The sequence below is a fragment of the Muscardinus avellanarius genome (genome assembly GCF_963383645.1).
Source record: "Muscardinus avellanarius genome assembly, chromosome: X".
Lineage (NCBI taxonomy): Eukaryota > Metazoa > Chordata > Mammalia > Rodentia > Gliridae > Muscardinus > Muscardinus avellanarius.
Window position 1 is genome coordinate 2,546,770 of NC_137792.1, and position 26,766 is coordinate 2,573,535.

Here is a 26,766-nt window from a genome sequence, read left to right on the forward strand (position 1 = left end):
TCCTGGTGCCCTTGGCCAATCAGTGAAAGGGACATTCCCGCTGACCCCGAGCCAATTACCTGGCCCCATGACCCCCTCCTGTGGGACTCCAGCCAGTTAGTTCAAAGGGCATTTCTCCTGGCCCATTAGACCCCAATCTGTAACCCCAAGCCCCTATATAACCTGATCCCAGCACGCACTCCCTCTCTTCCGGGATCCTTCTTTCTCTCTCCCCTCTGTCTGTCTCTGTCTCTGTCTCTGTCTCTGTCTCTCTCTCTCTTCCTTTCATACCAGCCCCTCCAACAAATCTCTTGGCTACAAGGTGGTCTCTGGTGTGGTCAAACTTTGTCCTTTCAAAAATAATAACAGAAAAACCCCTAAATTCATCTCGCCCACCCTTCATCGACTCACATATTCTGTGCCCTCCCTCCTCTCATGAAACCACTGAGTCGCAGAGGGCCTCACTAAGTAGCCGAGGCTGGCCGCGAACCGCGATCCTCACGTCTCAGCCTCCCCAATGCTGGGGTTACAAGCGCTCACCACCATTCCCGGCTCCGTGTGCATTTTTTTTAAGCCCCAGCATCTTCAAATAATTGGTACCCGTCCACGCTCTGCGTGAGGGCTGGTAAATACATTACCACGTCAAACCACCGTGATGGTTTTCGGATGTTGTGCACAGAGTCCCTTCCTGCAGCCAGCTTTCAGGAGCCCTTCATCCCGTTGTGAACCAAGTAAGAGGCTTCATTCACACACACACACACACACACACACACACACACACACACACACACACACATCTGTTCTTTGAAGTCTGCAGCAGGTGCAAGTGTCTTTTCACACCAGTAAAATCGACACGGAAAACCAGAACCACATGGAGCTGTTAACTTGTCACATATGAGATTTAAATCTAAACAAGAACCCGGCCTTTGCCTTAAATATTGATGGCGCCACCTGCCCGGCAGGAAGCTTCTCAAGTTCTTTAAGCCCATGGACTGGTTTCTAGGCTGATAGTACACGGAATGTTCCAGTTGCAAGGCTGCTCCCGGATCACCCACATGCGGGCTCTACTGCTTGATAAAAGTTCCCAGCGTGCGGGCAGAAATCACTTACCATAAGAATGGTCATAGTCAGAGGAAGCAGATCCCTTTCTGGGCGCCCGCTGCCTCTGCCCCCCGGGCTCCAATTAGAACCCGAGCCTGCGGGCCAGGGGGCCGCCCCGACAGATGGAAAGGCTAATTGCTGACCAGGCCATTAACTCATCTGTCCACCTGGGCTGTCCCTGGCAGGCTCCCGCTGGAAGTTTCCAGCAATTCCTCAAACTTCAGGACGTTTTCCTCCCGCAGAAGCAATCCATCTTGAAGTTAGGTGTTTATATAGCTACCCTATCTGGGAGGTTTTTGTTTATTATTTTTGTTTGGGTCTGTTTCACATTCTCTTTTTTTCTATTTCTTTTTTTTTTTTTTTGGTCTCTCCTCTTTTTCCTCCTCCTCCTCCTCCTCTTCTTCTTCTTCCTCTCTCTCTCTCCCTCTCTTCTCTCTCTCTCTCTCTCTCTCTCTCTCCCTCTCTCTCTCCCTCTCCCTCTCCCTCTCCCTCTCCCTCTCCCTCTCCTCCCTCTCTCCTCCTCCTCCCTCTCTCCTCTCTCCTCTCTCCTCTCTCCTCTCTCTCTCTCTGCCAGTACTGTGGATGGAACCCAGGGCCATTCTACCTCCAAGCTATAAGCTACACCCCCAGCCCTATTATTTTTATTCTTTTATTTATTTTATTATTGCTAATTTTTTTGTGTGTGGTATTGGGGATGGAATCCTTCTACCTCTGGGCTACACCCCCAGCCTATTTATTTATTTATTTATTTATTTATTTTTGGTGGTGGTGGGGATGGAATCCTTCTACCTCCGGGCTACACTCCCAGACCTATTTTGTATTTTTTTAATTGGAAACAGGGTCTCTTAAGCCAGCGCGGCTGGCTTCGAACCTGCGCCATCCTCCTGTCCCCGCCTCCCAAGCCCGGGGATTAGAAGCGTGCGCCACCACGCCCGGCTTATTCTTTATTTTGAAACAGGGTCTCAGTGAGTTGCAAAGGGCCTCACTAAGTAGCTGAGGCTGTCCGGGGATCGCGATCCTCTTGTCTCAGCCTCCTGAATGCTGGGATTACAAGCCTGCGCCACCACGCCCGGCCGCCATATTCTCTCTTTTTAATTTTTTTTTTTTTTTTTGTGTGTGTGTGTGTGTGTGTGTGTGGTGGTACCTGGAATTAACCCAGGTACATTAAACCTTTAAGTTATACCCCACCCCTTTTTATATTTTGATACAAGGTCTCACTAGGTTGTTGAGGCTGGCACTGAACCTGCCATCCTCCTATCTCAGCCTCCCAAGTACTGGGATGACAGGCATGGACCACCACGTCTGGCTTTCCGTTATATGTCTTCCTCTGCATTAGGATAATGTCCATCTGAATCTTCCTGTGAACCCAAGGATATTCCAGCTCCAAGATACACCCTCAGCCCTATTTTTTAGTTTTTAGTTTTTTTGAAACAGGGTCTTGCTAGATTACTCAAAGTCTCACTACTTGCTGAGGTTGGCCTCGAACCTGCAATACTCCCATCTCGGCCTCCCCGGTACTGGGATTATAGGTGTGGGCCACCACAGTCAGCTTTTGGACGCAGTAGTTATACAAAAAGCTCGGCGGTCTTTTGAATTTCCGTGCATCGTGTCCCTTGAAAGTGACTTCATTTCTTAGTAACGGAAAAGAGACCAAAGTCAGACAGGTGTGGTGGCACGTGCCTGTGATCCTTCTGGTACTTGGAAGGCTGAGACAGGAGGATCTCAGGTCCTAGGTCAGCCTCAGTGACCTAGAGAGACTCTGTTTCCAAATAAAAAATAAAATATGGCTGGGGGTAGCTCAGAGGTAGAATCCCTCTGGGTTCGAGTTAATCTACAGTACCACCAGAACAAAACAAAACCAAAGTCAACATGAAGGCCATCCGGCTAAGTAAAATCATGCCATTTTTTCCCCTTGGTCATGAAGTTGTAAAACCGTCAGACAAATTTATATTTAGTAGTTTTTATTAAGCATTAATCATGCTGATATAACACTGTGTTGATAGCTTTCTCTAGAGAAAACCAGTTGAAGTGTCATATACTCAATTTCTTTTTGTATATATTCCCCAAGAATTGAAGTTTGCTGATAGTTAAATCATCTCTCTCTTTCTCTCCCTCCCTCCATCTATCTATATCTATCTATCTATCTACTATCTTGTCCTGTGGATTAAATACAGAGGCATCTACCTCTGAGCAAGCTATACCCCCATCTCTATCATATATATATATATATATATATATATATATATATATATATATATTTAAAACACATGCATATATTTAAAAAAAAAAAACAGAGTCTCGCTAGGCTGATCAGAGTCTCACTACTTGCTGAGGCTGTCCTCAAACCTTTGATCCTCCTGTGTCAACCTCCCAAGTACTGGGATTACAGGTGTGCACCAACATGGCCAGCTCATATTTCTTTAAAAAATTATAATATGATTCAAAAAACAATATTATCTCTTCTAATGTTATCACATCATAATTATTTTCTCTCTTTTTTTTTTTGGTGGTACTGGGGTTCCTGGAAGCCCTTCTACCTCCGGGCTACACTCCCAGACCTATTTTTACATTTTTATTTGGAAACAGGGTCTCCTAAGCCAGCGCGCGCGGCTGGCTTCGAACCTGCGCGATCCTCCTGTCTCAGCCTCCCAAGAGCGGGGATTACATAATTATTTTCTCTTAACAAGCCCAGACATGAATCTAGGCATGATGAAGGCTTGGGAGGCTGAGACAAGAAGATCACAGGTTCAAGGCCAGCCTCAGCAATTAGTAAGACCCTCAGCAACTTAGCCAGACACTATTTCAAAATAAAAATTAAGCCAAGTGCTGTGCTGCACACCTGTAATCGTAGAACTTGGGAGGCTAAGACAGGAGGACTACAGTTTCAAGGCAAGCCTCAGCAACTCAGTGATACCCGCAGCAACATACATAGACTTTGTTTCAAAATAAATAAATAAGCCAGGGACGGAGGTGCATGTTTGTAATCCCAGCATTTGGGAGGCTGAGGCAGGAGGATCGTGGTTCGAGGGTAGCCTCGGCTACTTAGTGAGGCTCTTGGCAACTCAATGAGACTCTGTTTCAAAATAAAGAATAAAAATAGGGTTCCATCCCTGGTTCTACAAAAATAAATAAATAAGTAAATGAATAAATAAATAAATAAGGCTGGGGGTGTAGCTTAGAGGTAGAACACCTCTGGGTTCAATGAAAGGAAGGAAGAAGGGAAGAAAAAGGGACAGAGAGAGAGAAGGATGGATGGATGGATGAATGGATAGATGGATGGGTGGATGGATAAAGATGTGACCTTTACTTATGGAAGTAAGGACATTGGTATTCAACTTAAAGGGTAATTCCTTATATCTTCCTTGAGAATTTCCCTGCAAGAGCCAATTCTGAGGGTAGAAAGCTGCACGTCTCTACAATCTTTGTCCCGGGCGGCTTTGCCTGGGAAATAGTTCGTAGCTCCCCAAAGAGGCCGATAAACCAGACAAGAGCCGCCTGGTCCGCCTGGTCTTTGCTGGACAGTCATTACCATAAATTCAGCAAATAACGTATGAACATCAGCCAGTGTCATAGAAGGTCTGATAGATAACCCACGTCGGAAGTTGTGACGTATGGTCCATACTGCACATGGATGCAAGCCGTCCAAATGGCTGCTGGGCGGTCAGAGGTAAGGGCGCACCTTGGTGGATGTCTGTGTTCCCACCTAGATCCTTACACGTGTTTTCCTGGGAAGGGGGTCGGGGCAGGATCGGCGCTCACGCCGCGCACATCACAGAGAGCGTGTAATACAAAACAAAAGCCCCTACAGTCACGTGTGTTCCAGAGCTTGACCCTCAGCCAGTCGATTTCACAGATGTCCGATGAAGCGGTCCAGATGTTGTTACAAGCAAAACCAATCTTCCTCACCTCTGAGTTTGGCTCTGGGGCAACCTGTAGGGAGACTCAGAACGCTGCGTCGTCACCCCCGGGAGAACCCAACTCCCACTGGGTTCAAAGCGCACGCCCAGGCACCGTGTGAGGCCCCGAGTGCCTGCTTCCCCGCACAGCCAAATGGGAACCGGGAGCCCCGTGACTGAGGCCCAGAGCCTGAGCGAGAAGGGCGGGCAGGCATGCTCCTCCTAGGAGCCGGGTGGACAGCCAGGCGGCCACCGCCAGGACAAAGGTGTCCAGAGGTGTCAGGTAACCCGGAGCCTGGCATCAAAGCAGAGGAGACAGGATTGTCGTGCCTGTGTAAGAGGGACGGCGTCAAGGATGTGAAGGAGCTCACAAGGCAGTGAGATAACTGGTAACGCGACCTTCGGCTCAAAGGAGAAATCTGATAGATGATTGACAGATAGGGAATAGGTGATACAGTGATACACAGATTGGATGGATGGATGGATGGATGGATGGATGGATGGATGGATGGAAGAAATACAGAAAGGTAGGTACATAGATACAGATGGGTAGAATATAGAGAGACAGATAGACATAGATGGAATGGATTGATAGTATATATAGATAGCAAGATAGCAAGATAGCTACATAGATAGACAGACAGACAGACAGACAGACAGATAGATAGATAGAAAATCAGAGATGATAGATGATAGACAGACAGACAGACAAACAGACATTGATGGAATAAATGGATAGAGCCAGGCGTAGTGGCGAACACTCGTAATTCCCATGCCTGAAAGACGGAGACAGGAGGATCGCGCAGGTTCTAAGCCAGCCTCTCTGGCTTAGGAGACCCTGTTTCCAAATAAAAATATAAAATAGGTCTGGGAATATAGCCTGCAGGTAGAAGGGTTCCATCCCCAGTACCACACACACAAAAAAAATAGATAGCATAGATAGATAACAAGATAGCAAGATAGATAGATAGCACCTAGATAGCCTCAGCTATATAGTGAACCCTTTGCAACGTGGTGAGACCCTGTTTCAAAATAAATAAACAAATGGGGCTGGGGGCGTAGCAAGGAGGTAGAATGCCCCTGGGCTCCATCCCCAGTACCACAAAAAGAAAGAAGAAAGAAAGAAAGAAAGAAAGAAAGAAAGAAAGAAAGAAAGAAAGAAAGAAAGAAAGAAAGAAAGGAACTCTTCCTCTTTCCTCTAAGTTGCGTGGTCAGTCTTTTAGGCTAAGGCTGTGAGAAAGCCGACTGGAACACATCAAAAGAGTGAAATGAACTCTGGATGGTGAGCCAGAGACTTCACATCTGCGCAAGGGCTGCTCCAAACCAGAGGTCCGCAGTGCCCAGATCATCACACTGTGTCACACGCATTTAAGAACCCTGTTCTGTTTTTAAAGGAACGTCCACGTTTATTACACAACACATTGCATGCAGATTTTCTGTAGGAATGCATCATTAGTAACAGAGTTTTCTGACTTAGGAAAACAATTTTACAATCGAAATTTCTAAAGCAAATGTGTCTAAAAGAACTTTCAAAATAGTCATGTTCCTCTTAAAAACGCTATTTCAATTCTATTATGTATTTCCCAGAGGAAATTTCGGTTATAAAAAACACTCCCATTTTAGGCCTACTAGTAATATATCTGAGAAATACTTTTTTTTTTTTTTTTTTTTTTTGGTGGTACTGGGGATCCTGGAAACCCTTCTACCTCTAGGCTACACTCCCAGACCTATTTTTTAATTTTTTTATTTTTTATTTGGAAGCAGGGTCTCTTAAGCCAGCACGGCTGGCTTCGAACCTGCGCGATCCTCCTGTCTCTGCCTCCCAAGCGTGGGGATTACAAGCGTGCGCCACCACGCCCGGCAAGAAATAGATATTTTAAAACATTATTATGATCCCACTAGGTGCGGTGGCACACACCGGTAATCCCAGTACTTGGGAGGCTGAGATAAGAGGATTGTATGATTGAGGACCGCCTCAGCAACTCAGTGAGACTCTTAGTGACGTATTGAGACCCTGCTTCCAAATTAAAAGTAAAGGGTGTAGCTGAGAGGTAGAGTGCCCCTGTGATCCAAAATTTGCTCTAATTTTAGCAACCTTTGCAAAGTTTATTCCTCTATATAATCTGAATATAAAACTAACTTCAGACTGGTCTAAGTACCACCAGTACCACCGTATATGTGTGAGGATATATGTACGTGCAATTTTATTTTATTTTTTTCGGTACTGGGGATGGAACCCAGGGGCATTCTACCTCTGAGCTACATCCCCAGCTGGATTTTTAAACTCAGTTTCAAAATAAAAAATATAAGCTAGGCATGGTGGCGCACACTTGCAATCCCAGTACTTGAAAGGCTGAGACAGGAGGATCACAGGTTCGAGGCCAGCCTCAACTACTTAGTGAGACCCTCCCCAACTTAGTGAGACCCTGTTTCAAAATGAAGAAAAAAAAAATAGGGCTGGGGGTGAAGCTTGGAGATAGAATGCCTGTGGGTTCAATCCATGCTACTTCAAAAAATAAACAGATAAAAATAAAAAATAAAAATACAGAGTTGGGCGTGGTGGCGCACACTTGTCATCCCAGCATTCGGGAGGCTGAGACCGGAGGATCACGGTTCGCGGACAGCCTCAGCTACTTAGCGAGGCCCTCTGCAAAACAGTGAGACCCGGCTTCAAAATAAAGAATAAAAAATAGGGCAGGGGTGTAGCTCGGAGGTCAAATGCCCCTGGGTTCCATCCCCAGACCCGCTAAATAAATAAATAAATAAATAAATAAATAAATAAATAAATAAACAAACAAACAAACAAACAGTAAGGCTAGGGGTATAGCTCATAAGTAGAAGACCTTCTTGGCAAGCCCCAGAGCCACACACATATACAGAAAAAAACAAAAATACGGGGAGGGGGTGGTTAGTTCAATGATAGAATGTGTACCCGGCCTGCAGGAGGACTTGATTGCATCCCCAGCACCCCCAAAAAAAAATTATAGAAGAAGAAAATAAAGTGATATAAAGAACTATATTGTCTGCACTAATAGAATCCATCCCGGGAATAAAATATCATAAAATTATATCCACACATTATCACATTATACCAATGTAAATTTTGTGATCTCAGTATTTTTCTCAGATTATGTAAAGTATTAATGCTAACAGAAATAGGGGTGCATGCAGGGTTTCTGTACTTTCTCTTTAACGTCCTATGAATTTATGACCCCCCCAATTAAAAGGTTTTTTTTTTCTCTTTTTTACCTTCGAACACTGCTTGTGATTCTGGCACCAAACCAGGGAACCGTTGTTCTGCAAAACAGAAGAAAAAAAAGACACATTGACTTGTGTAATAATGGTCTAATTGTGTGCGCATAAATCTAATATATATATATATATATATATATATATATATATATATATAATTTTGTGGGTCTGAGGATGGAACCCAGGAGCTTTCGACCTCTGAGCCACACCCCCCAGCCTTTTTAATTAATTAATTAATTTATTTATTTATTTATTTATTTATTTATTGGTACTGGGGATGAAACCCAGGGGCATTCTACCTCCTAGTGACACCCCCAGCCCTATTTTTTATTCTTTATTTTTTGAAACAGGGTCTCACTGAGTTGCAAAGGGCCTCACTAAGTAGCTGAGGCTGTCCACGAACCCCAATCCTCCTGTCTCAGCCTCTCAAATGCTGGGATTACAAGCATGCGCCACCACGTCCAGCCAGCCTTTATTTTTGAAACATCACCATGCCTGGCTTTTAAAATATTTTTATAAACACATTTATTGGGATATAATCCTCAAACCATAAAACCTGTTCATTTAAACTTGATTCAATAGTTCTTAGTAAATTAACTAAGCTATACAAGCATTATCGTATTATTATAATTATTATTGTTAAAACTATTTTTTTTACTTTTTGCGGCACCAGGGATGGAACCCAGAGGCATCCCACTTCTGAGAGACACCCCCAGCCCTATTTTTTATTCTTTATTTTGAAACAGGGTCTCACTGAGTTGCAAAGGACCTCACTAAGTAGCTGAGGCTGTCTGAAAACTCAGATCCTCCTGTCTCAGCCTCCCCAATGCTGGGATGACAAGCGTGCACCACTACACCTGGCTAAATTATTATTATTAATAATATAATATGAAAAACTGTCATCAGCCCCAAAAGAGGTCTATCATCGCTTGTCGTCACTTTCTATTTGTCTCCTAACCTTTCCCAGTAATATACATTCAGTACAGGATTCCCAATATCCCTAAATAAACGTGAACTGTCTAGCATTAGAAATTCTACTCTCTGCCGGGCGTGGTGGCACACACTTGTATTCCCAGGACTTGGGAGGCGGAGACAGGAGGATCGCGCAGGTTCGAAGCCAGCCTCTTCTGGCTTAAGAGACCCTGTTTCCAAATAAATATAAAATAGGTCTGGAAGTATAACCCGGAGGTAAAAGGAAGGAAGGAAGGAAGGAAGGAAGGAAGGAAGGAAGGAAGGAAGGAAGGAAGGAAGGAAATTCTATTCTTTGCCAGGCGTAGTGACGCATGCTTGTAATCCCAGGACTGGGAGGCTGAGAAGGAGGATTGCACAGGTTCGAAGCCAGCCTCAGCTACTTAGTGAGGCTCTCAGCAACTTAGTGAGACCCTGTTTCTAATAAAATATAATAAAATATAAAAATAGGTCTGGGAGTGTAGCCCAGAGGTAGAAAGCCCCTGGGTTCCATCCCCAGTACCAAAAAAAAAAAAAGAAAGAAAGAAAGAAAGAAAGAAAGAAAGAAAGAAAGAAAGAAATTCCACTCTTTCCATGAAAATTACAGAGATCAAGTATCAGAGGCTCTCATTAATGATGTAGCTGTGAAGCCCCTCCAGCACATAATCCGAACTTTTTTTGCAGCCATAACTCCCAGTAATTCCTAGGGATGCGATTTCTAAGATCTGAGCCCATCTCGTCCCCAGCCTCTGGGGAGGACCACATGCTCACAGGAGCCCTGTCGCCCTCTCCGGATCCGTCTGACGTGCAAAGACCAAAGCTGGGACCACAGGGCTCCCTCCCATCAGAGATGACACTGAGCAGAGGCCAGAGCCGGGCAAATGGAAAATGATGTTAGCAGCCAGGGGGAGAGAGGGGTGCACTGGTGCTGACTGGGCTTTTAGAGAAGCAGCCGCTGGCTCGGTGACAAGGTGGCACGCTAAAAGCTCCCCGGGGCGGGAGGGTCACAAGGTCAGGGCTGCGGGTGCAGCTCAGGGGAGAGTGGCCCGGGCTTCAATCCCCAGTGTGGAAGGAGGACAGAGAAAGAGATGGGAGCAGGGGAGGGAGAGATGGAGGGAGGAGAAAAAGGAAAGAAAAGAGAAGGAGAGGAAGGGGGAGGGAGGGAGGGAGAGAGGGAGGGAGGAAGAAAGGATGGAGGGAGGGAGGAAAGAGGAAGGAAGGAAGGAAAAAAGGAAGGAAGAAAAAAGAAGGAAGGAAGGAAGAAGGAGGAAGGAAGGAAGGAAGGAAGGAAGGAGGGAGAGGGAGGGAGGAAGGGAATGAGGGAGGGAGGAAGAAAGAAAGGAAAAAAAGAAGGAAGAAAGGAAGAAGGAGGATGGAAGGAAGAAGGAAGGAAGGAAGGAAGGAAGGAAGGAAGGAGAGGGAGAGGGAGGGAGGAAGGAGGGAGGGAAGGAAGGAAGGAAAAAGGAAGGAAGAAAGGAAAAAGAAAAGAAGAAAAAGGAAGGAAAAAGGAAGAAAGGAGGCAAAGAAGGAAAAAGGAAGGAAGGAATGATGTAAAAAGGAAGGAAGTGAAATAGGAAGGGGAAAAGGAAGGAAGGAAGAAGGAAAAAAGAGAAGAAAGAAAAAAGGAAAGAAGGAAGGAAGGGAAAAAGGAAGGAAGGAAGAAAGAAAAAAGGAAGGAAGGAAGAAAGGAAGGCAGCCATGTGGGGCCAGAGCAAGCAACCGTGACAGATGATTATGCTGTGTTTTATTTTGTTTTGTTTTGTTGTCTGAGTGAGGCCAGTTTATAATAGGATGCCTAGGGTGACTTAAAAGATAATCCAGGCTCAGTATTTAGCCAAAAGCTCGCCATGGAGCGAGACCTCAGGATAGACAGTCCTGTTAGCATCAGAGTGCGTCCTGTGTTAGCATCAGAGTGCGTCCGTTGTTACTGTTCGTGATATCTGATCTTAAAAGCTGGGGGAGTGATTCTAAATTTCCTATCTTCCAGCTCTAATGGATAAACGCACTCTAGACTAAGCCGCGGCAATCTTACTAGTGAGTTTCAGAAGTATTCATTACTGCAAATACTAAAAAGTAGGATTGTAATTAGTTTTCTCCCCGGGTAAACTTGGTCTCTCAACATTTGCCAGTATGAGGAGTGGGTGGGGTCTAGTATTTATTTTTTATCAGCCCATTTCTTTCTTTCTTTCTTTCTTTCTTTCTTTCTTTCTTTCTTTCTCTCTCTCTTTCTTTTATTTTTTTTTTCTTTTTTCGGTGCTGGGGATGGAACCCAGGGGCATTCTACCTCTGAGCTACACTCCCAGCCCAATTTTTACTTTTTATTTTGAAACAGGGTCTCACTGAGTTGCGGAGGGCCTCACTAAGTAGCTGAGGCTGGCCTCGAACCTGGGTCCTCCTGTCTCAGCCCATTTCTAAGGTAAATGGTCTGGACATTTTACCATCTCTATTCTGGATGGCTTACCATGGTGTTTTCAATTTTAGTACCTGTCAGTAACAATTGGGTTTCATCACCATTTGTCAGTTACAAAAAAAAAATCCTGCGGTATATCATTTGTCTTTTGACTTGACTCATGGAGATTTTTCTATGATTTTTTTCTAAATGCCCACCTGCCACACACCTGTGTGTAGAGATCTCACACACACACACACACACACACACACACACACACACACACAAACACACGTGCATATATAGTTTTCCTCCCAAATGTATCTCTACTTCCAATTAAGATATAAATTTCCCTTCTTCTTTCTTCTCTCCTCCTTCTTCATTTTCTTTTTCTCCTCCTCCTCCTTCTCCTCCTCCTCTTCCTCCTCCTCTTCTCCTCCTCCTCCTCTTCCTCTTCTCCTCCTCCTTCTTTTCTTCTTCTCCTCTTACTCCTCCTCCTTTTTTCCTCCTCCTCCTCCTCCTTCTCCTCCTCCTCCTCCTCCTCCTCCTCCTCCTCCTCCCCCTCCTTCTTCCTCTCCTCCTCCTCCTTGTCTTCCTCCTTTTCCTTCTTTTTCTTTCTCTCTCTCCCCCTCCCTCTCTATTTTTTTTTATATACTGATAACTGAACCCAGGATCATCCTATCTCCAAACTCCACTCCCAGCTCTATTTTTTTTTTTTATTCTGAAACAGGGTCTCGCTAAATTGCAGAGGGCCGCATTAAGCTGAACCTGCAACTCTCCTGTCTCAGCCTCCCAAGTACCGGGAAGACGGGTACACGCCAACACACCTGGCTCTGTTTTACTCATAACCCCGTGTACACACACATACGACCCAAAGGTTTGCAAATGTTCTGTGCTTTTGCCTTAATCCATTAGCAGACAGCAGACAGTTTATCACTACAGAGAACATCTAAGAACGTTCCTGAATGGCCTCAAGGAAGTTGGCAAGCCCCCAACCCCACCCTAGTCGCTGGCCATTTTGTTTAGACCAGGTGTGCCCATCCACTGAGATGTACACGCCTGCACACCTGTAATGCTCTTTGAGCAGAGGAATAAAAGGAAAATGAAAGTCCCCGGCACATTAGGAATCCACACCCCAGGGGAAAGCTCTTCGTCAGATTACAATAGCCAGCTCAGCCCCCTTGACGAGCAAACAGAAAATACAGCATTTGCCACGAGGTCTTGTTCTGGCCGAGGGCCAGCAGAGATGGAGCGCCCCAGTGCATTAGGCTCTCGAAAGAGGCTTGCCCCTGGATCATCACACACCTCCAGGTAGGATCAGAAGATGGTGCTTTCAGAATGATAGAAGGATTACATCCTGAATATTATTGGTTTAACCAGATCAAACGAGAATGCTAGGCAAGCCGGCTTTCAAAGAGTTTATGTAAGTTCAATCCATTGCACCCAGTCAAAATGTCAACGGCGCTGTCAGAGTCTCTGTAGTTCTAGCCTTTTGATTTTGCCTTAAAGCAAAACAGTTCTTCAGAAGCTTCCCGTAAAGACAACAACTTCCTTGTTCGCTCAGAGACAACCCACAAGGGAAGGATAAAGGTTACAGATTAAAACTGGATATCTAGAGACGATCATTTGACGGAGAATCAGAAAAGATCACACACGCGCCCTCGAATGTAAGGGCACGTTCGCGTGGGACAACCAACACCCAGCCTGCTTCAGAAAACACAACAATAAGCTATTATCCAATGAGAGGGGAGAACATTTGAAACACTCCATCCCCAAAACCCACAAGAGACCTTAACTTCACAACCAATGCCAGGAAACTACAATTAGCTATGATTCTCCATTGTGAGAATTTTCATTATCATGTTAAAAGTGTGTGTGGATTGAACCCAAGGGCATTCTACCTCTAAGCTACAATAACAGCCCTTTTTAATTTTTTTTAATTTATTTATTTTATTTATTTTTTATTTTTATTGTTTTGGTGGTACTGGGGTTCCTGGAAGCCCTTCTACCTACAAGCTACACTCCCAGACCTATTTTATGCTATTTTTTTAAATTTGGAAACAGGGCCTCTTAAGCCAGGGAGGCTGGCTTCAAACCTGCACGATCCTCCTGTCTCCACCTCCCAAGCACGGGGATGACAAGCGTGCCCACCACCCCTGGCTTTAATTTTTTATTTTAATTTCGAAGCCACGTCTTGCTGAGTTGCTGAGGGTCTAAGTTGCCCAGGCCAGCCTCTGACCTGAAATCCTCCTGTCTCAGCCTCCCAAGTACTAGGATGACAGGCACGCACCACTATACCCAGCTTGAAGACATATCTTTTGCTGATCAATGACTCTTGCATCCGGGAAGGGACCTATCACAGAGACAGAGATCATAATAAATATTGTTGGTTGGAAAAAATGTGTGAAGAGAGTAGGGGGTCATGCAGAGGAATTTTGAACTTTAATCTCTAGTAGGGCATGGTGGCACACACTTGTAATCCCAGTACTTGGGAGGCTAAGACAGTAGGGTCCCATGTTCAAGGCCAGCCTCAACAACTGGGCAAAGAAACACTCAGAAATTTAGCAAGACCCTGTTTCAAAATAAAAAATTAAAAGGACTGGGAGATAGAATGCGTCCAAGTTTAATCCCCCAGTACAAAACAAAACTTGAATCACTAATTTATGAGGCGCTAGATAGAATAAAAAATTGATTAAACAGACCCCATTTTTCCTCTCCTGTGAATTCAGTTTTGAGGAAGCAGGCTCTCATTATTTTGTTTCCTAGAGGGTAAAGTCTAGGAGATTCAGCAGGATAACACCAGAAATCGAACAAAAAATTGCAATTAGGGTCAAATAGAAGTTAATGTATAATATATAATAATATATAATATATAATAATATAATAAATAATATAATATGTATTATGTTCATAATATATAATAATATACTATATTATAATATATTATATATTATAATATATAATAATATATAATAATATAATGTATAATAATATAATCTAAGAAATAACCATACTAATTACCTTTTATAAATGCAGTCAATTAGTCATTAGAGAATAATTATAGAACAGGCAGTCTACATTATGACATATGGAAAAACATGACATTTTGATCAGGAATTTTGAGAAAATATTGCAACCGATTCTATATGTAGGAGAAGACTTGTGTATGTGGGGCATACACTTTTTACAATATACTGTCCTTCCTGGAATAATGAATCCTATTCTACAGCCTCAAATACCGGCCTCTCCTAAGCCATCTCAAGCAAGTTTTGCCATCTGAATCTTCTATGAGAGGGTAGGCTAATTATTCGTTCATTCCTGACATCGTTATAATCCCAGTAAAGTAACTTCTAAAGCAAGTTTTGTGTTTTTTCAGATTCGAATGCGTGCCCCCAAAGTTCACGTGTCAAAAACTTGGTTCTGCCAGGCACGGTGGCGCACACCTAGTAATCCCAGGACTTGGGAGGCTGAGACAGGAGAATTGCCAAGACCCTGAGCCATTCAACAAGAAGACCCAGCTTCAAACTCTAAATATTAAAAATTAAATAACGCTGGGCGTGGTGGCGCACGCTTGTCATCCCCGCGCTTGGTTGGCGGAGACAGGAGGATCGAGCAGGTTCGAAGCCAGCTTCACTGGCTTAAGAGACCCTGTTTCCAAATAAAAATATAAAAAATAGGTATCTGGGTCCCCGTGCTTGGGAGGCGGAGACAGGAGGATCGCGCAGGTTCGGAGCCAGCCGCACTGGCTTAGGAGACCCCGTTTCCAAGTAGAAAAAATACAAAATAGGTCTGGGAGTGTAGCCCGGAGGTAGAAGGGTTTCCAGGAACCCCAGTACCACCACCAAAAAAAAAAAAAAAAAGATTCATAGTTTAATGCATAATATTTACATTTGACTCATTAACGTATATATCACTGTCTTACACTTCGTGTTTTATATTATGTTTTTTGTTAATTTTATATTGGTGCATGGTAGTCACACGTCTTAATGGGGTACAAGATGGTGGAGACATATATGCACACATCACCCAATTAGCCCTGACCCAATCAGTGCCCCATTCCCTCTCCTCCCTCCTTCCCATGCTTGGCTCAGTGATTGCCTTTGATATGTTTGTTTAAGTATATGATGTGCTTTAGAGAGTTTCCCTCTTCCCCTCCCATTCCCTCTGTGTGGTCACCTTATCTGCTCCTTTACAGAATCTCCATCTTCTTATATTGGGTCAAATCTATATATATTTCCATGGCCAGTTGTAGCCTCTCTTCCAACTCACGTAAAACCCTGGATGATTTTTGAGTTGAAATAAATGGCTTGCGCTGCAGTAAGTCCAACTGAAAGCCGGTTTCGAGGGAGCATGAAATGTAATGGCTAAAATTTAGTTAATGACTCGTCTCACAGAATAAGAAACCACGAGACATGGCACGCCCACCGTCAGCTGAACAGCAGAAGCATTGTCCGAGGGCAACCGGAAAAGCTCGGCTGTACAGATATTCTCCTTCCAGCCTCGCCTTCACGGCAGAGATGAGAGAGGGTGCAGGTGATTGCAGATGGCCGAGCCGGCACGCCCAGACAGAGCTCTCAAGCCTTTAGCATTCTCCGTAAATTGTGTCTGGGTTCCCCTCAACCCGGGACCATCTTTCCACCTGCTGTGTCTGCGTCGCTGTGAACAAGGCAAATTCTTCTGGAATAAAATGCTAAGTCTAGACGGACGCAGGGGTATTGGGTTGGTTGTGCGCCAAGAGAGGACTGTTTTCCGAGCCTTGCCAGCATCATCTCCACTCCCAAGATTCTCTGGGCTCTGGAGTGTGCCCTGTGGCCCTCGAATATGACTTACACAGAGGCAGAAAGGTGGAGCCTCCTGATGAGATGTAAGACTTTATAGGAAGAGAAAGAAGCCGGGCGTGGTGGCGCACGCTTGTCATCCCCGCGCTTGGGAGGCGGAGACAGGGGGATCGCGCGGGTTCGGAGCCAGCCTCCCTGGCTTAGGAGACCCTGTTTCCTAATAAAAATATAAAATAGGTCTGGGAGTGTAGCCCGGAGGTAGACAGGCTCCCAGGAACCCCAGTACCACCAAAAAGAGAGAGACAGACAGACAGACAGACAGACTCTGAGTTTGCAGGGTGGCCCTGCTCCTATGGCTACATGGTGGCCCAGCATTGTTTCTTCCCCAGGCTGCCTCCTTTGCTGTACCCATCAGCAGCTAACCCTGAGGGTGCTAGCCAGGGCTGGTGCCCTTGGCTCCAACTCCACAACCCTGCGACACATTTTACAAATTACCCAACATATGAAAGCCTTCCCTGTTTTTAATTTTTTTTTTTTCATTTGGAAACAGGATCTCGCTAAGTTGCTGAGAGCCTTGCTACATTGCCAAGGCTGGTTTTATTTTTTATGTTTATTTATTTATTGGTGGTACTGGGGTTCCTGGAAACCTTCTTTCTACCTCTGGGCTACATTCCCAGACACCCATGTTTTAATATTTTTATTTGGGAACAGGGTCTCTTAAGCCAGCGAGGCTGGCATCGAACCTGCGCGATCCTCCTGTCTCTGCCTCCCAAGCGTGGGGATGATAAGGGTGTGCCACACCACGCCCGGCACAAGGCTGGTTTCAAACTTGCAATCTTCCTGTCTCAGCCCCCCAAGTACTGGGATGGCAGGCTTGTGTCACTGCACCTGGCGGGCGGCGTAATTCTTGACAAAAGTCAGGGAGTCGGCCCAGTGATGACCGGGTACACTGGATGCATACAAGAATGGCTCATCCCGGGTGGACCATCCAGCAGATGGATAGCTGGCGAGTGCTGGAACCAACAACCCCTCTCTCCTTTCAAATCCCAGGCTCCTTCTGAATCAACCAAAGACATTTAGAGCACAGTATAACTTTATGTCTGCATAACACGCTTATTTTTGAAGCTAGGAGAATTAGGGTCTTTTGTGGATATCTGCCAAAGAACACATTGTTGTTCCAATTTGTTAACAGCGTTGTTTTAAACCTGTGCTTTCAAAAGTAATACCTGGGGGGCAGGCGTGGCGGTGCAGCTTGTAATCCCCAAGCTTGGGAGGTGGAGACAGGAGGATTGCACAGGTTCGAAGCCAGCCTCAGCTGCTTTAATAGACCCTATTTTTTTAAAGAAAGGCAGACTGCCACGTGCAGCGCCTCATTTGGAAGTGTCTGGAGTCTTGGAAGCTTGACTACCCTATGTTCTCCTACAAATGGCCCTTGAGAGCTTGTTTGGAGGTTCTAGCAGGGGAGCGCAGCTACTCGTATACCCTTGACCGAAGACCGGTCCTGGTCCTCCTCTATTTGGGGAAGGTCGTCCTCTTCGACCGAGCGCGCAGCTTCGGGAGGGACTCACACGGAGCGGTGAGGGAGGAAGGGGACACCCGCCTAGCCAGCCAGATCAGCCGAATCCACCCTGGAGATCAGTGGGGTGACAGATGTCGCAGCCAGATCACCCTCACATCCTAGACCCTGTTTTCAAATAAAAATATAAAATAGGTCTGGGAGTGTAGCCCGTAGGTAGAAGGCCCCTGGGTTCCATCCCTGGTACCATAATATATATATACACACATAGATAGATAGATAGATAGATAGATAGATATAATTGTCTCATAATACAATACACTGCTGAGATTACAACCCTCATGACTCAAATCAGCCCCAAACACCCACTTATGAACTCTTCAAGGGGTCTTTCTATATCTAATTATAAGATAACACTCTAAAATACAGAAAGAACCCTGCCTCATTGACTTTTCCACCCCCAAACTTATTGCAAAATCTCAAACCCGCTTCAGAGCAAAGGGGAGCGATTCAGCACGATTAACTTTTAGGTTGTCTGCCTGCTAACATATTATTCTGTAGTGAAGTAGATCCTTTTAATAGCCCCCACCAAACATTTGCAATGGCAAAGAGAAAGACTGAGTCCAGAAGAGAAAAATCCATCGCTGAGTCCATCCTGTCCATGCATAGACAAAAAAAGTCTCAAAAAAAAAAAAAAATCAGTAACAAGTTAATGAATGAAAAGTGTATCTGTTAGCTTTCCGTGATGGTAATAAAATACCTGGGACAATAAAGTTAAAAAGAGGAAAGGTTACACGTGTATGAATACGTCACTCTGAATCTCTCACTATGATGCATAATTATAATACACCCATACAAATATTTTTTAAAAAGAGGCAAGGTTTATTTTGGCACATGGTTTTGGAGGTTTTACCATGCTATGACAGTCTCTGATACTCAAAGGCAGGACTGAAAGCAAGAGCACAAACAAGTCATATTTTGAAAAGGAATAGGGAATGAGGAATTTTTGAACAAATGGCCACTGGTATCTAAGCAGGAAAGGAAATTGAAGAATGAGATTGGAAAAGGAATCATGGTGTCCAATGATAACATTAAGACTTTAATCGCCATGCCCAACATTGTCTAAAGTCACGTGGTGGGTCCCTGTCCCCCTTGGAGTAACATGCAAAAGCCGTTAGCAACACGGCTAATCCAAGCCTCTGAGAAATACAATAGTTCGTTCATAGAGATTCCAGGTCCACACCCTCCCTTGGTAGTTGAGGAAACTGGGTCCTGGGGAGTCTTAAACAAAAAGACGGTTCTAATGAGAAGCACACGTCCCTTGGAGGCAAAAGACTTGCTTTCACATTCCGGGTTACTCATCCATCATGAGAAGGAAAAAAAATTAATTTCTTCTTTTCCTTTTCCTAAATAAAAGGAAAAATTGTTTCTGTAAGAGCATCTCAGAGGAGCTGATGAGGACCGCCTGTCACTGCCACATTGACATTTCCTCTCCCTGGAAAACGCAACGTCCACACATGCGGACGCTTTGTGCATAAGGAGTGAATAATCATCATCATCATGTCCAAGAGGGTCTCGGAGACAGCTGGAGCACTCTGAGGCAGGTGATTAATCACGGCTCACCATTTGCCCAATCGTGGAGACGATCCGGAATCCCAGCAGGCTTCAGTAAGTCGTGATATAATAATAGAGAGAGAGAGCTGTTTTTTCAACCTTTACACCATAAGGTTGTCTCAAGTTTTTCCAAAGTCACCATTCTCATATAGAATCTATACAGTTGTGTGATACAAGTTTGCACTGAATTAAATGTATAATTCAACACTGCTTTTGGGGAAACACAAAAATTCAGTACCATAGAATACTCTTTTTTTTTTTTTTTTTTTTTGGTACTGGGGATTGAATTCAGGGGCATTCTACCTCTGGGCTTCACCCTCAGTCCTATTTTCGTTTAAACAGAGTCTCGGTAAGTTTCTGAGGGTCTTGCTGAATTTCTGAAGCTGGCCCAAGCCTGTGATCCTCTTGTCCCAGCCACCCAAGCACCCGGCATGACAGGAGCGCATCGCTGCACCTGGCTTGAAGACTATTCTTAATATTCTGTAAAACTCAAAATTTAATATATGACTGTTAGTTTCCTAGGATTGCCAAAACAGAGCATCGCAAACTGGGTGGCTGTCCTCTGCGAGAGCCTGCTTCCGCCTGCCCGCCGTCTTGCTGTGGTTTCCTTGGTATCTCTGACCATTTCCACCTCGATGCATCTGTTTGGTTGGATGTGTGCTGGGTTGACAGGATTCTTTCCCTTCTGGCAATTTTCCAGCTCCGGTGAATGATGGAAGAAGATTCCCTGGCATGCGCAGAGACCTAGTCTAAACTCCATGTGGAAGACAGGCATGGTGGTACACACCTGTCCTCCCAGGAGTAGGGAGCAGAGACAGGAGGGCCGCATATTTGAGGACAGCCTCAGCAACTCAGCAAGGAGACCCACTGCAACTTAGCAAGGCCTTGTCTCAAAACAAAAAATAAAGTCGGACTGGAGGGTGTAGCTTAGAGGTGGACTGCCCCTGAGTTCAATCCCTAGTACAAGAAAGGGCAACAGAGGAAGAGAGAGGGAGGAAGGGAGGGAGAGAGAATGAGAGACAGAGACAGAGAGAGAGAGAAGAAGAAGAAGAAGAAGAAGAAGAAGAAGAAGAAGAAGAAGAAGAAGAAGAAGAAGAAGAAGAAGAAGAAGAAGAGGAGGAGGAGGAGGAGGAAGAGGAGGAGGAGGAGGAGGGAGGAGGAAGAGGAAGGAGAGGAAAGGAGAGAAGAGGAGAGGGAGGAAAAAGAGGAGGAGGAGAAGGAAAAGGAAGAGGAGGAGGAGAATGAGGAAGAAGGAGGAGGAGAAGAAGGAAGAAGAAGAAGAAGAAGAAGAAGAAGAAGAAGAAGAAGAAGAAGAAGAAGAAGAAGAAGAAAAGGAGGAGGAGGAGAAGGAAGAAGGAAGAAGGAAGAAGGAAGAAGAAGAAGAAGAAGAAGAAGAAGAAGGAGGAGGAGGAGGAGGAGGAGGAGGAGGAGGAGGAGGAGGAGGAGGAGGAGAGAGGAGGAAAAAGAGGAGGAGAAGGAAGAGGAGGAAAAGGAGGAGGAGAATGAGGAAGAAGAAGGAGGAGGAGGAGAAGGAGGAGGAGGAAGAAAAGGAAGAGGAAGAAGGGGAGGAAGAGGAGGGAGGAGGAAGAAGAAGAGAAGAAGGAGGAGGAAGAAGAGGAGGAAGAAGAAGAAGAAAAGGAAAAGGAAGGAGAGAGGAGGAGAAGAGAGATATTTCTTCACTATCTTTCCAACTTGACCAAGCAGACTCCCAAGCCCACGATCCACCTTGTACAGATATTTCAGAGGACTCCAGGGACTGATAAAGACAAGCCTCTTGGTCAAACCATTAACTGATCTCTGGGTGTCTGACCACCCCCGTCAAAACAACTGCAGGCAATGTTATTTATGGCTGTGGGTGACACCAAGCTAAAAGAACAAAGGACACTTTGCTTAAAGACGCTATCCAATCCTCTTATTACTTTTCAAAAAAGATGTCTAACATCTGCAGTGCGTGACAGCTGCGATCTTTTCTACCTAACAGACTGTCCCCATGACATGCATTACAGCCTGGTTTTGAAGTGTCGGCCAGCAAGAGTTAAGGATTAATCTTAAATTATCAAGCTAATTAGCCACAAGCATGATGATCAGCCAGAGATAATCAATTTCCAGATAATATGAATTGGAATCAATAACTATTATGGCCGGAACCATTCTGCGTAAGTGGGAGAGAGAGGGTACTGAGGATGGAACCCAGGGCATTGTATTTCTGAGCTACACCTCTAACCCTATGTTGTTTTTTATTTTTATTTTGAAACAAGGGCTCATTAAGTTTCAGAGGGCCTCACTAAATTGCTGGGGCTGGCCACGAATCTGAGATCCTCCTGCGTCAGCCTCCCAAGGGCTGGGATCACAGGCGTGACCACCACGTCGAACTTTCAAGTAAAACTTTTAAAAATGGTTCTGGCCAGCTGGGCATGGTGGAACAGGCCTGTAATCGCATTCCTTGTAGGCTGAGACAGGAGGATCACAGTTCGAGGGCAGCCTCAGCTACTTAGAGAAGCTCTCAGGAACTTAGCAAGGCGCTGTTTCAAAATAATAATAATAATAATAATAATAATAATAATAATAATAATATAAGGCTAGGAAATAGAATGTCCCTGGGTTCATACTCCACTCAGCTACTGAGTGAGGCTCTCAGCAACTTAGTGAGACCCTGTTTCCAAATAAAGTATAAAATAGGTCTGGGAGTATGCCCCAGAGGTAGAAAAGCCCCTGGGTTCCATCCCCAGTACCACCAAAATTAAAATAAAAAATACATAAAAATGCACATGACACCCTAAAAATGGAAAACACTGTTTACAAATGTATTCTCTTCTTTTTTTATTCCACTGGGGACTGAACCCAGGAACATTCTATCTCTAAGCTATGCCCCCAGCCCTTTTTATTTTTTATTTTGAAACAGAGTCCTACTAAAATGATGAGGCTATCCGAGGCCAGGATAAGAGCTTGCCGAGGGGTTAGGCCGGTGCTGGGGCCAACGAGGCCGGCAGCGGAGCCTGCCGTGAGGCATGACCAGTGCTGGGGCCTCCGAGGCCGGGATCGGAGCATGCCGAGGGGCTAGGCCGGTGCTGGGGCCAGCGAGGCCGGCATCGGAGCCTGCCTTGAGGCAAGGTCGGTACTGGGGCCTCTGAGGCCGGGATCGGAGCCTGCCGAGGGGTTAGGCCGCTGCTGGGGCCAGTGAGGCCGGCATCGGAGCCTGCCGTGAGGCAAGGCCGGTACTGGGGCCTCCGAGGCCAGGATAAGAGCCTGCTGAGGGGTTAGGCCGGTGCTGGGGCCAGCGAGGCCGGCATCGGAGCCTGCCTTGAGGCATGACCAGTGCTGGGGCCTCCGAGGCCGGGATCGGAGCCTGCCGAGGGGTTAGGCCGCTGCTGGGGCCAGCGAGGCCGGCATCGGAGCCTGCCGTGAGGCAAGGCCGGTACTGGGGCCTCCGAGGCCAGGATAAGAGCCTGCCGAGGGGTTAGGCCGGTGCTGGGGCCAGCGAGGCCGGCATCGGAGCCTGCCGTGAGGCAAGGCCGGTACTGGGGCCTCCGAGGCCAGGATAAGTGCCTTTCAAGGGGTTAGGCCGGTGCTGGGGCCAGTGAGGCCGGCATCGGAGCCTGCCGTGAGGCATTACCAGTGTTGGGGCCCTCGAGGCCGGGATTGGAATCCTGCCAAGGGGTTAGACCGGTGCAGGGGCCAATGGCCAGCATCGGAGCCTGGCGTGAGGCAAGTTCACTCCTGCGGCCTCCAAGGTCGGGACCAAAGCCAGCTTAGGGGTTTGACCGGTTCAGGGGCCAGCGAGACCAGAACTGGGTCCTCCCATGAGGCAAGGCCGCTGCGTGAGCCAGCGAGGTCTGGATCAGTCCACTGAGTAGCCAGGCCACTACTGGGACCATCAAGAGTGGGATTGGTACTTGCAACGCAGCATGCACAGAGAAATATCGCAGAAAATATAAATCAGACGCTTCTCTTAATCAGCAATAACTAGGAGGAAAAGGGCAACAGGAAGAGGTTGAGCTATAGAAAGGGCCCTATAGTGAAGCAACTAATGTGATCAATCAGAGGGTATGTAATACTGGAGGACGGAGCCTCTTTAAAACGCAGGAGGTACATAAACAAATGTATCAAAGTAAATCACCAAAGAAGTGTGGGATGGAGGGAGGGGGAGGGAATGGGACGGGGGCTGGAGGAGGGCTAATTGGATGATGTGTGCTTGTATATCCTCTCAAGTCTTGTACTCCAATGTGATTGATATATGACTACAATGCACCAATTTAAAAAATAAATTAATTAAAAAAAAAATAAAAAATAAAATGATGAGGCTAGCCTTGAACCTACGATCCTCCTTTATCAGCCTCCCAAGTACTGGGATTACAGACATGCAACGGAGTATACAGCTTCCATGAGCATTTTTGGTTTCTTTTTTTGTGTGTGTGTGGTGCTGGAAATTAAGCCAGGGACATTCTACCTCTGAGCTACACCCCAAGCCTTATTTTTAATTCTTTATTTTGAAACAGGGTCTCACTAAGTTGCAAAGGGCCTCACTAAGTCATTGAAGCTAGCCACAGATCTGTGATCCTCCTGTCTCATCCTCCTCCTAAGTACTGGGATTCTAAGAGTGTGCCACCACGCCTGGCTCTGATTTTTTTTTTTTTTTTTTTTTTTTTTTTTGGTGGTGGTACTAGGATTCCTGGAAGCCCTTCTACCTCCAGGCCACACTCACAGACCTATTTTTACATTTTTTTTATTTGGAAACAGGGTCTCCTAAGCCAGTGTGCACGGCTGGCTCGAACCTGCGCGATCCTCCTGTCTCTGCCTCCCAAGCGCGGGGATGACAAGCGTGCGCCACCATGCCCAGCTTTTCCAAATAAACATTTCTACTGAATATTTTAGTAACGCATTTCTAATATTGTTTGTAAATCCCAGAAGTGCCTATTGGAATGGCTAAGCAAGGCCACCGCCTTCGTAGACAGCGGTAGGCTGGAAAGCTTGGGACCGGTTTAATTGGGTTTCCTTTGGAGAGCAGAAAATCTAGGCATGAAAAATAAATTGCAAGGACTGTGGGATTTTTTTTTCCCCTTTCTAATTGACTTTCCTAAGTGCGAGATGGCGGTCACGTTGTTTTCTTGTGAGCTATGCTTTTGCATTACGCTAATTCACCTGCTACGCGCGGAGGGCAGCGCAGAATAATTCATCAAACTGAAACGGAGCGCCTCACCGTCGCCATTCCACGCCGACTTCGGATACAGCGGCCCATTCATCACGCTCCCGGGCCACGGTGTCAGAAACTGCAGGCGACACCAGGCTTTACTGAGGGACCACGTGAGAAGAAAACGATGAACAAGGTGTGAGGCGAGAAAGAAGATCAGGAATCTCAAGGAGAGGCCTTGCAATGTGCGAGAAAGAAAGAGGAAGGAAGGAAGGGAGGGAGGGAGGGAGGGAGGGAGGGAGGGAGGGAAGCCGGGCGTGGTGGTGCACGCTTGTAATCCCAGAGCTTGGGAGGCCGAGACAGGAGGATCACACAGGTTCGAGGCCAGCCTCAGCTACTTAGTGAGGCTCTCAGCAACTTAGTGAGGCCCTGTTTCCAAATACAATATAAAATAGATCTGGGAGTGTAGCCCGGAGGTAGGTTCCACCCTCAGTAACAACAACAACAAAAAAACATTAACTAAATAAATAAATTTTCAGCCCCCCAAAAATGTGCTAGAGGCGAGTTTATAAGCACCCAGCATGTGGGAGGTCAGCTGTGGTTTCAAAATAGAAATGATGCTACTATCTCTCATATACTATCTCTCAAGACAGAAATGGTGCTACTTGGTGAGGCCCTCTGCAACTCAGTGAGACACTGTTTCAAAATACAGAATAAGCCGGGCGTGGTGGCGCACGCTTGTAATCCCCGCGCTTGGGAGGCTGAGACAGGAGGATCCCGCTGGTTCGAAGCCAGCCTCAGCCACTTAGTGAGGCTCTCAGCAACTCAGTGAGACCCTGTTTCCAAATAAAATATAAAAATAGGTCTGGGAGTATAGCCCGGAGGTAGAAAGCCCCTGGGTTCCACCCCCAGGACCACCAATAAAAAGTAGGGCCGGGGTGGAGCTCGGACGTCAAATACCATTCCAGGACACACATTTTAACATCTGCACACGTTACTTTTGCCATGGCCGGGGCAGGAGGGCTGCTGGCGTTGAAGAGACAGAAGCCAAGGCTGCTGCTGAAGGCTGTACACCGCACAGGACAGCTGCGCCACCGCCAGCAGGGGCAGTCGGAGAAATCCAGAACCGGGCGCCCAGGCATCACAGACAGACATGCAAAGAGAACTCTGCCTGCAATTTTACATGATTGCTCAAAACAGAAATCTCTTCCTTTATTTCTTTATTATTCTTATTGTTTGTATGTGTGAGTGGTACTAGGGATTATACTGGTACCTTAGAGCATTCTATCTCCGAGCTACACCTCCAGCCCTATTTTAGTTTATTTATTTATTTATATGCGGTCTGGTGAGGGAATCCAGGGGTATTCGGCCTCCGAGCTACACCCCCTGCCCTAGTTTTAATTCTTTATTTTGAAACAGGGTCTCACTGAGTTGCAAAGGACCTCACTAAGTAGCTAAGGCTGTCGGTGAACCGCGATCCTCCTGTCTCAGCCTCCCAAATGCTGGGATTATAAGCATGGGCCACCACGCCTGGCTTTATTTTTATTTTGAAATAGGGTTTCACTAGGTTGCTGAGAGAGTCCCTACTTGCTGGGGCTGGTTTCCAACCTGCGATCCTCCTGTCTCAGCCTCCCAAGTGCTGAGATTACTGGCGTGTTCCACCACACCCAGCTTCCTCTTTTTATATTGTTTATATTATTTATTTATTTATTTGGGGGGGCATTGGGGATGAAATCCAGTGGCATTCTACTTCCTAGCTACACCAGCCCTATTTTTTATTCTTTACTTTGAAACAGGGTCTCACTGAGTTGCACAGGGCCTCGCTAAGTAGCTGAGGCTGTCTGTGAACTATAATTCTCCTGTCTGAGCCTCCTGAATGCTGGGACTACAAGTTATGTGCCACCACACCGGCCTTTACTTCTTTTTTTTTTAAATATACATACATATTTGAAATATATTTATATTGAAATATATGTATTTGAATTATATACCAGAGCTACAAAGTAGCTGTAAACTATAGTTTGCAAACCATGTCCTATTAAAACAAATTAAAATTTGCTGAGATGGGATCACCCTCAGCTACTACTTAGTGAGGCCCTCTGCAACTCAGTGAGACCCTGTTTCAAAATAATAATAAAACATAGGGCTGGGGGTGTAGCTTGGAG

The 26,766-nt window shown here is 45.8% G+C and overlaps 1 protein-coding gene across 1 annotated transcript in view; it reads right to left on the reverse strand.

Moving 5' to 3' along the window:
* ANOS1 (anosmin 1) overlaps nucleotides 1–25,756 on the reverse strand; it is a gene marked incomplete at both ends in the record, with an annotated part of 134,353 nt that extends 108,597 nt beyond the window's left edge. Inside the window, 4 exons of the mRNA XM_080719542.1 lie at nucleotides 8,226–8,273; nucleotides 15,991–16,069; nucleotides 24,671–24,740; nucleotides 25,600–25,756. Of these exons, the coding sequence (XP_080575668.1) occupies nucleotides 8,226–8,273; nucleotides 15,991–16,069; nucleotides 24,671–24,740; nucleotides 25,600–25,756 (354 nt within the window). The remainder of the gene's footprint in view (nucleotides 1–8,225; nucleotides 8,274–15,990; nucleotides 16,070–24,670; nucleotides 24,741–25,599) is intronic.
* Nucleotides 25,757–26,766: the final 1,010 nt, after the last annotated feature.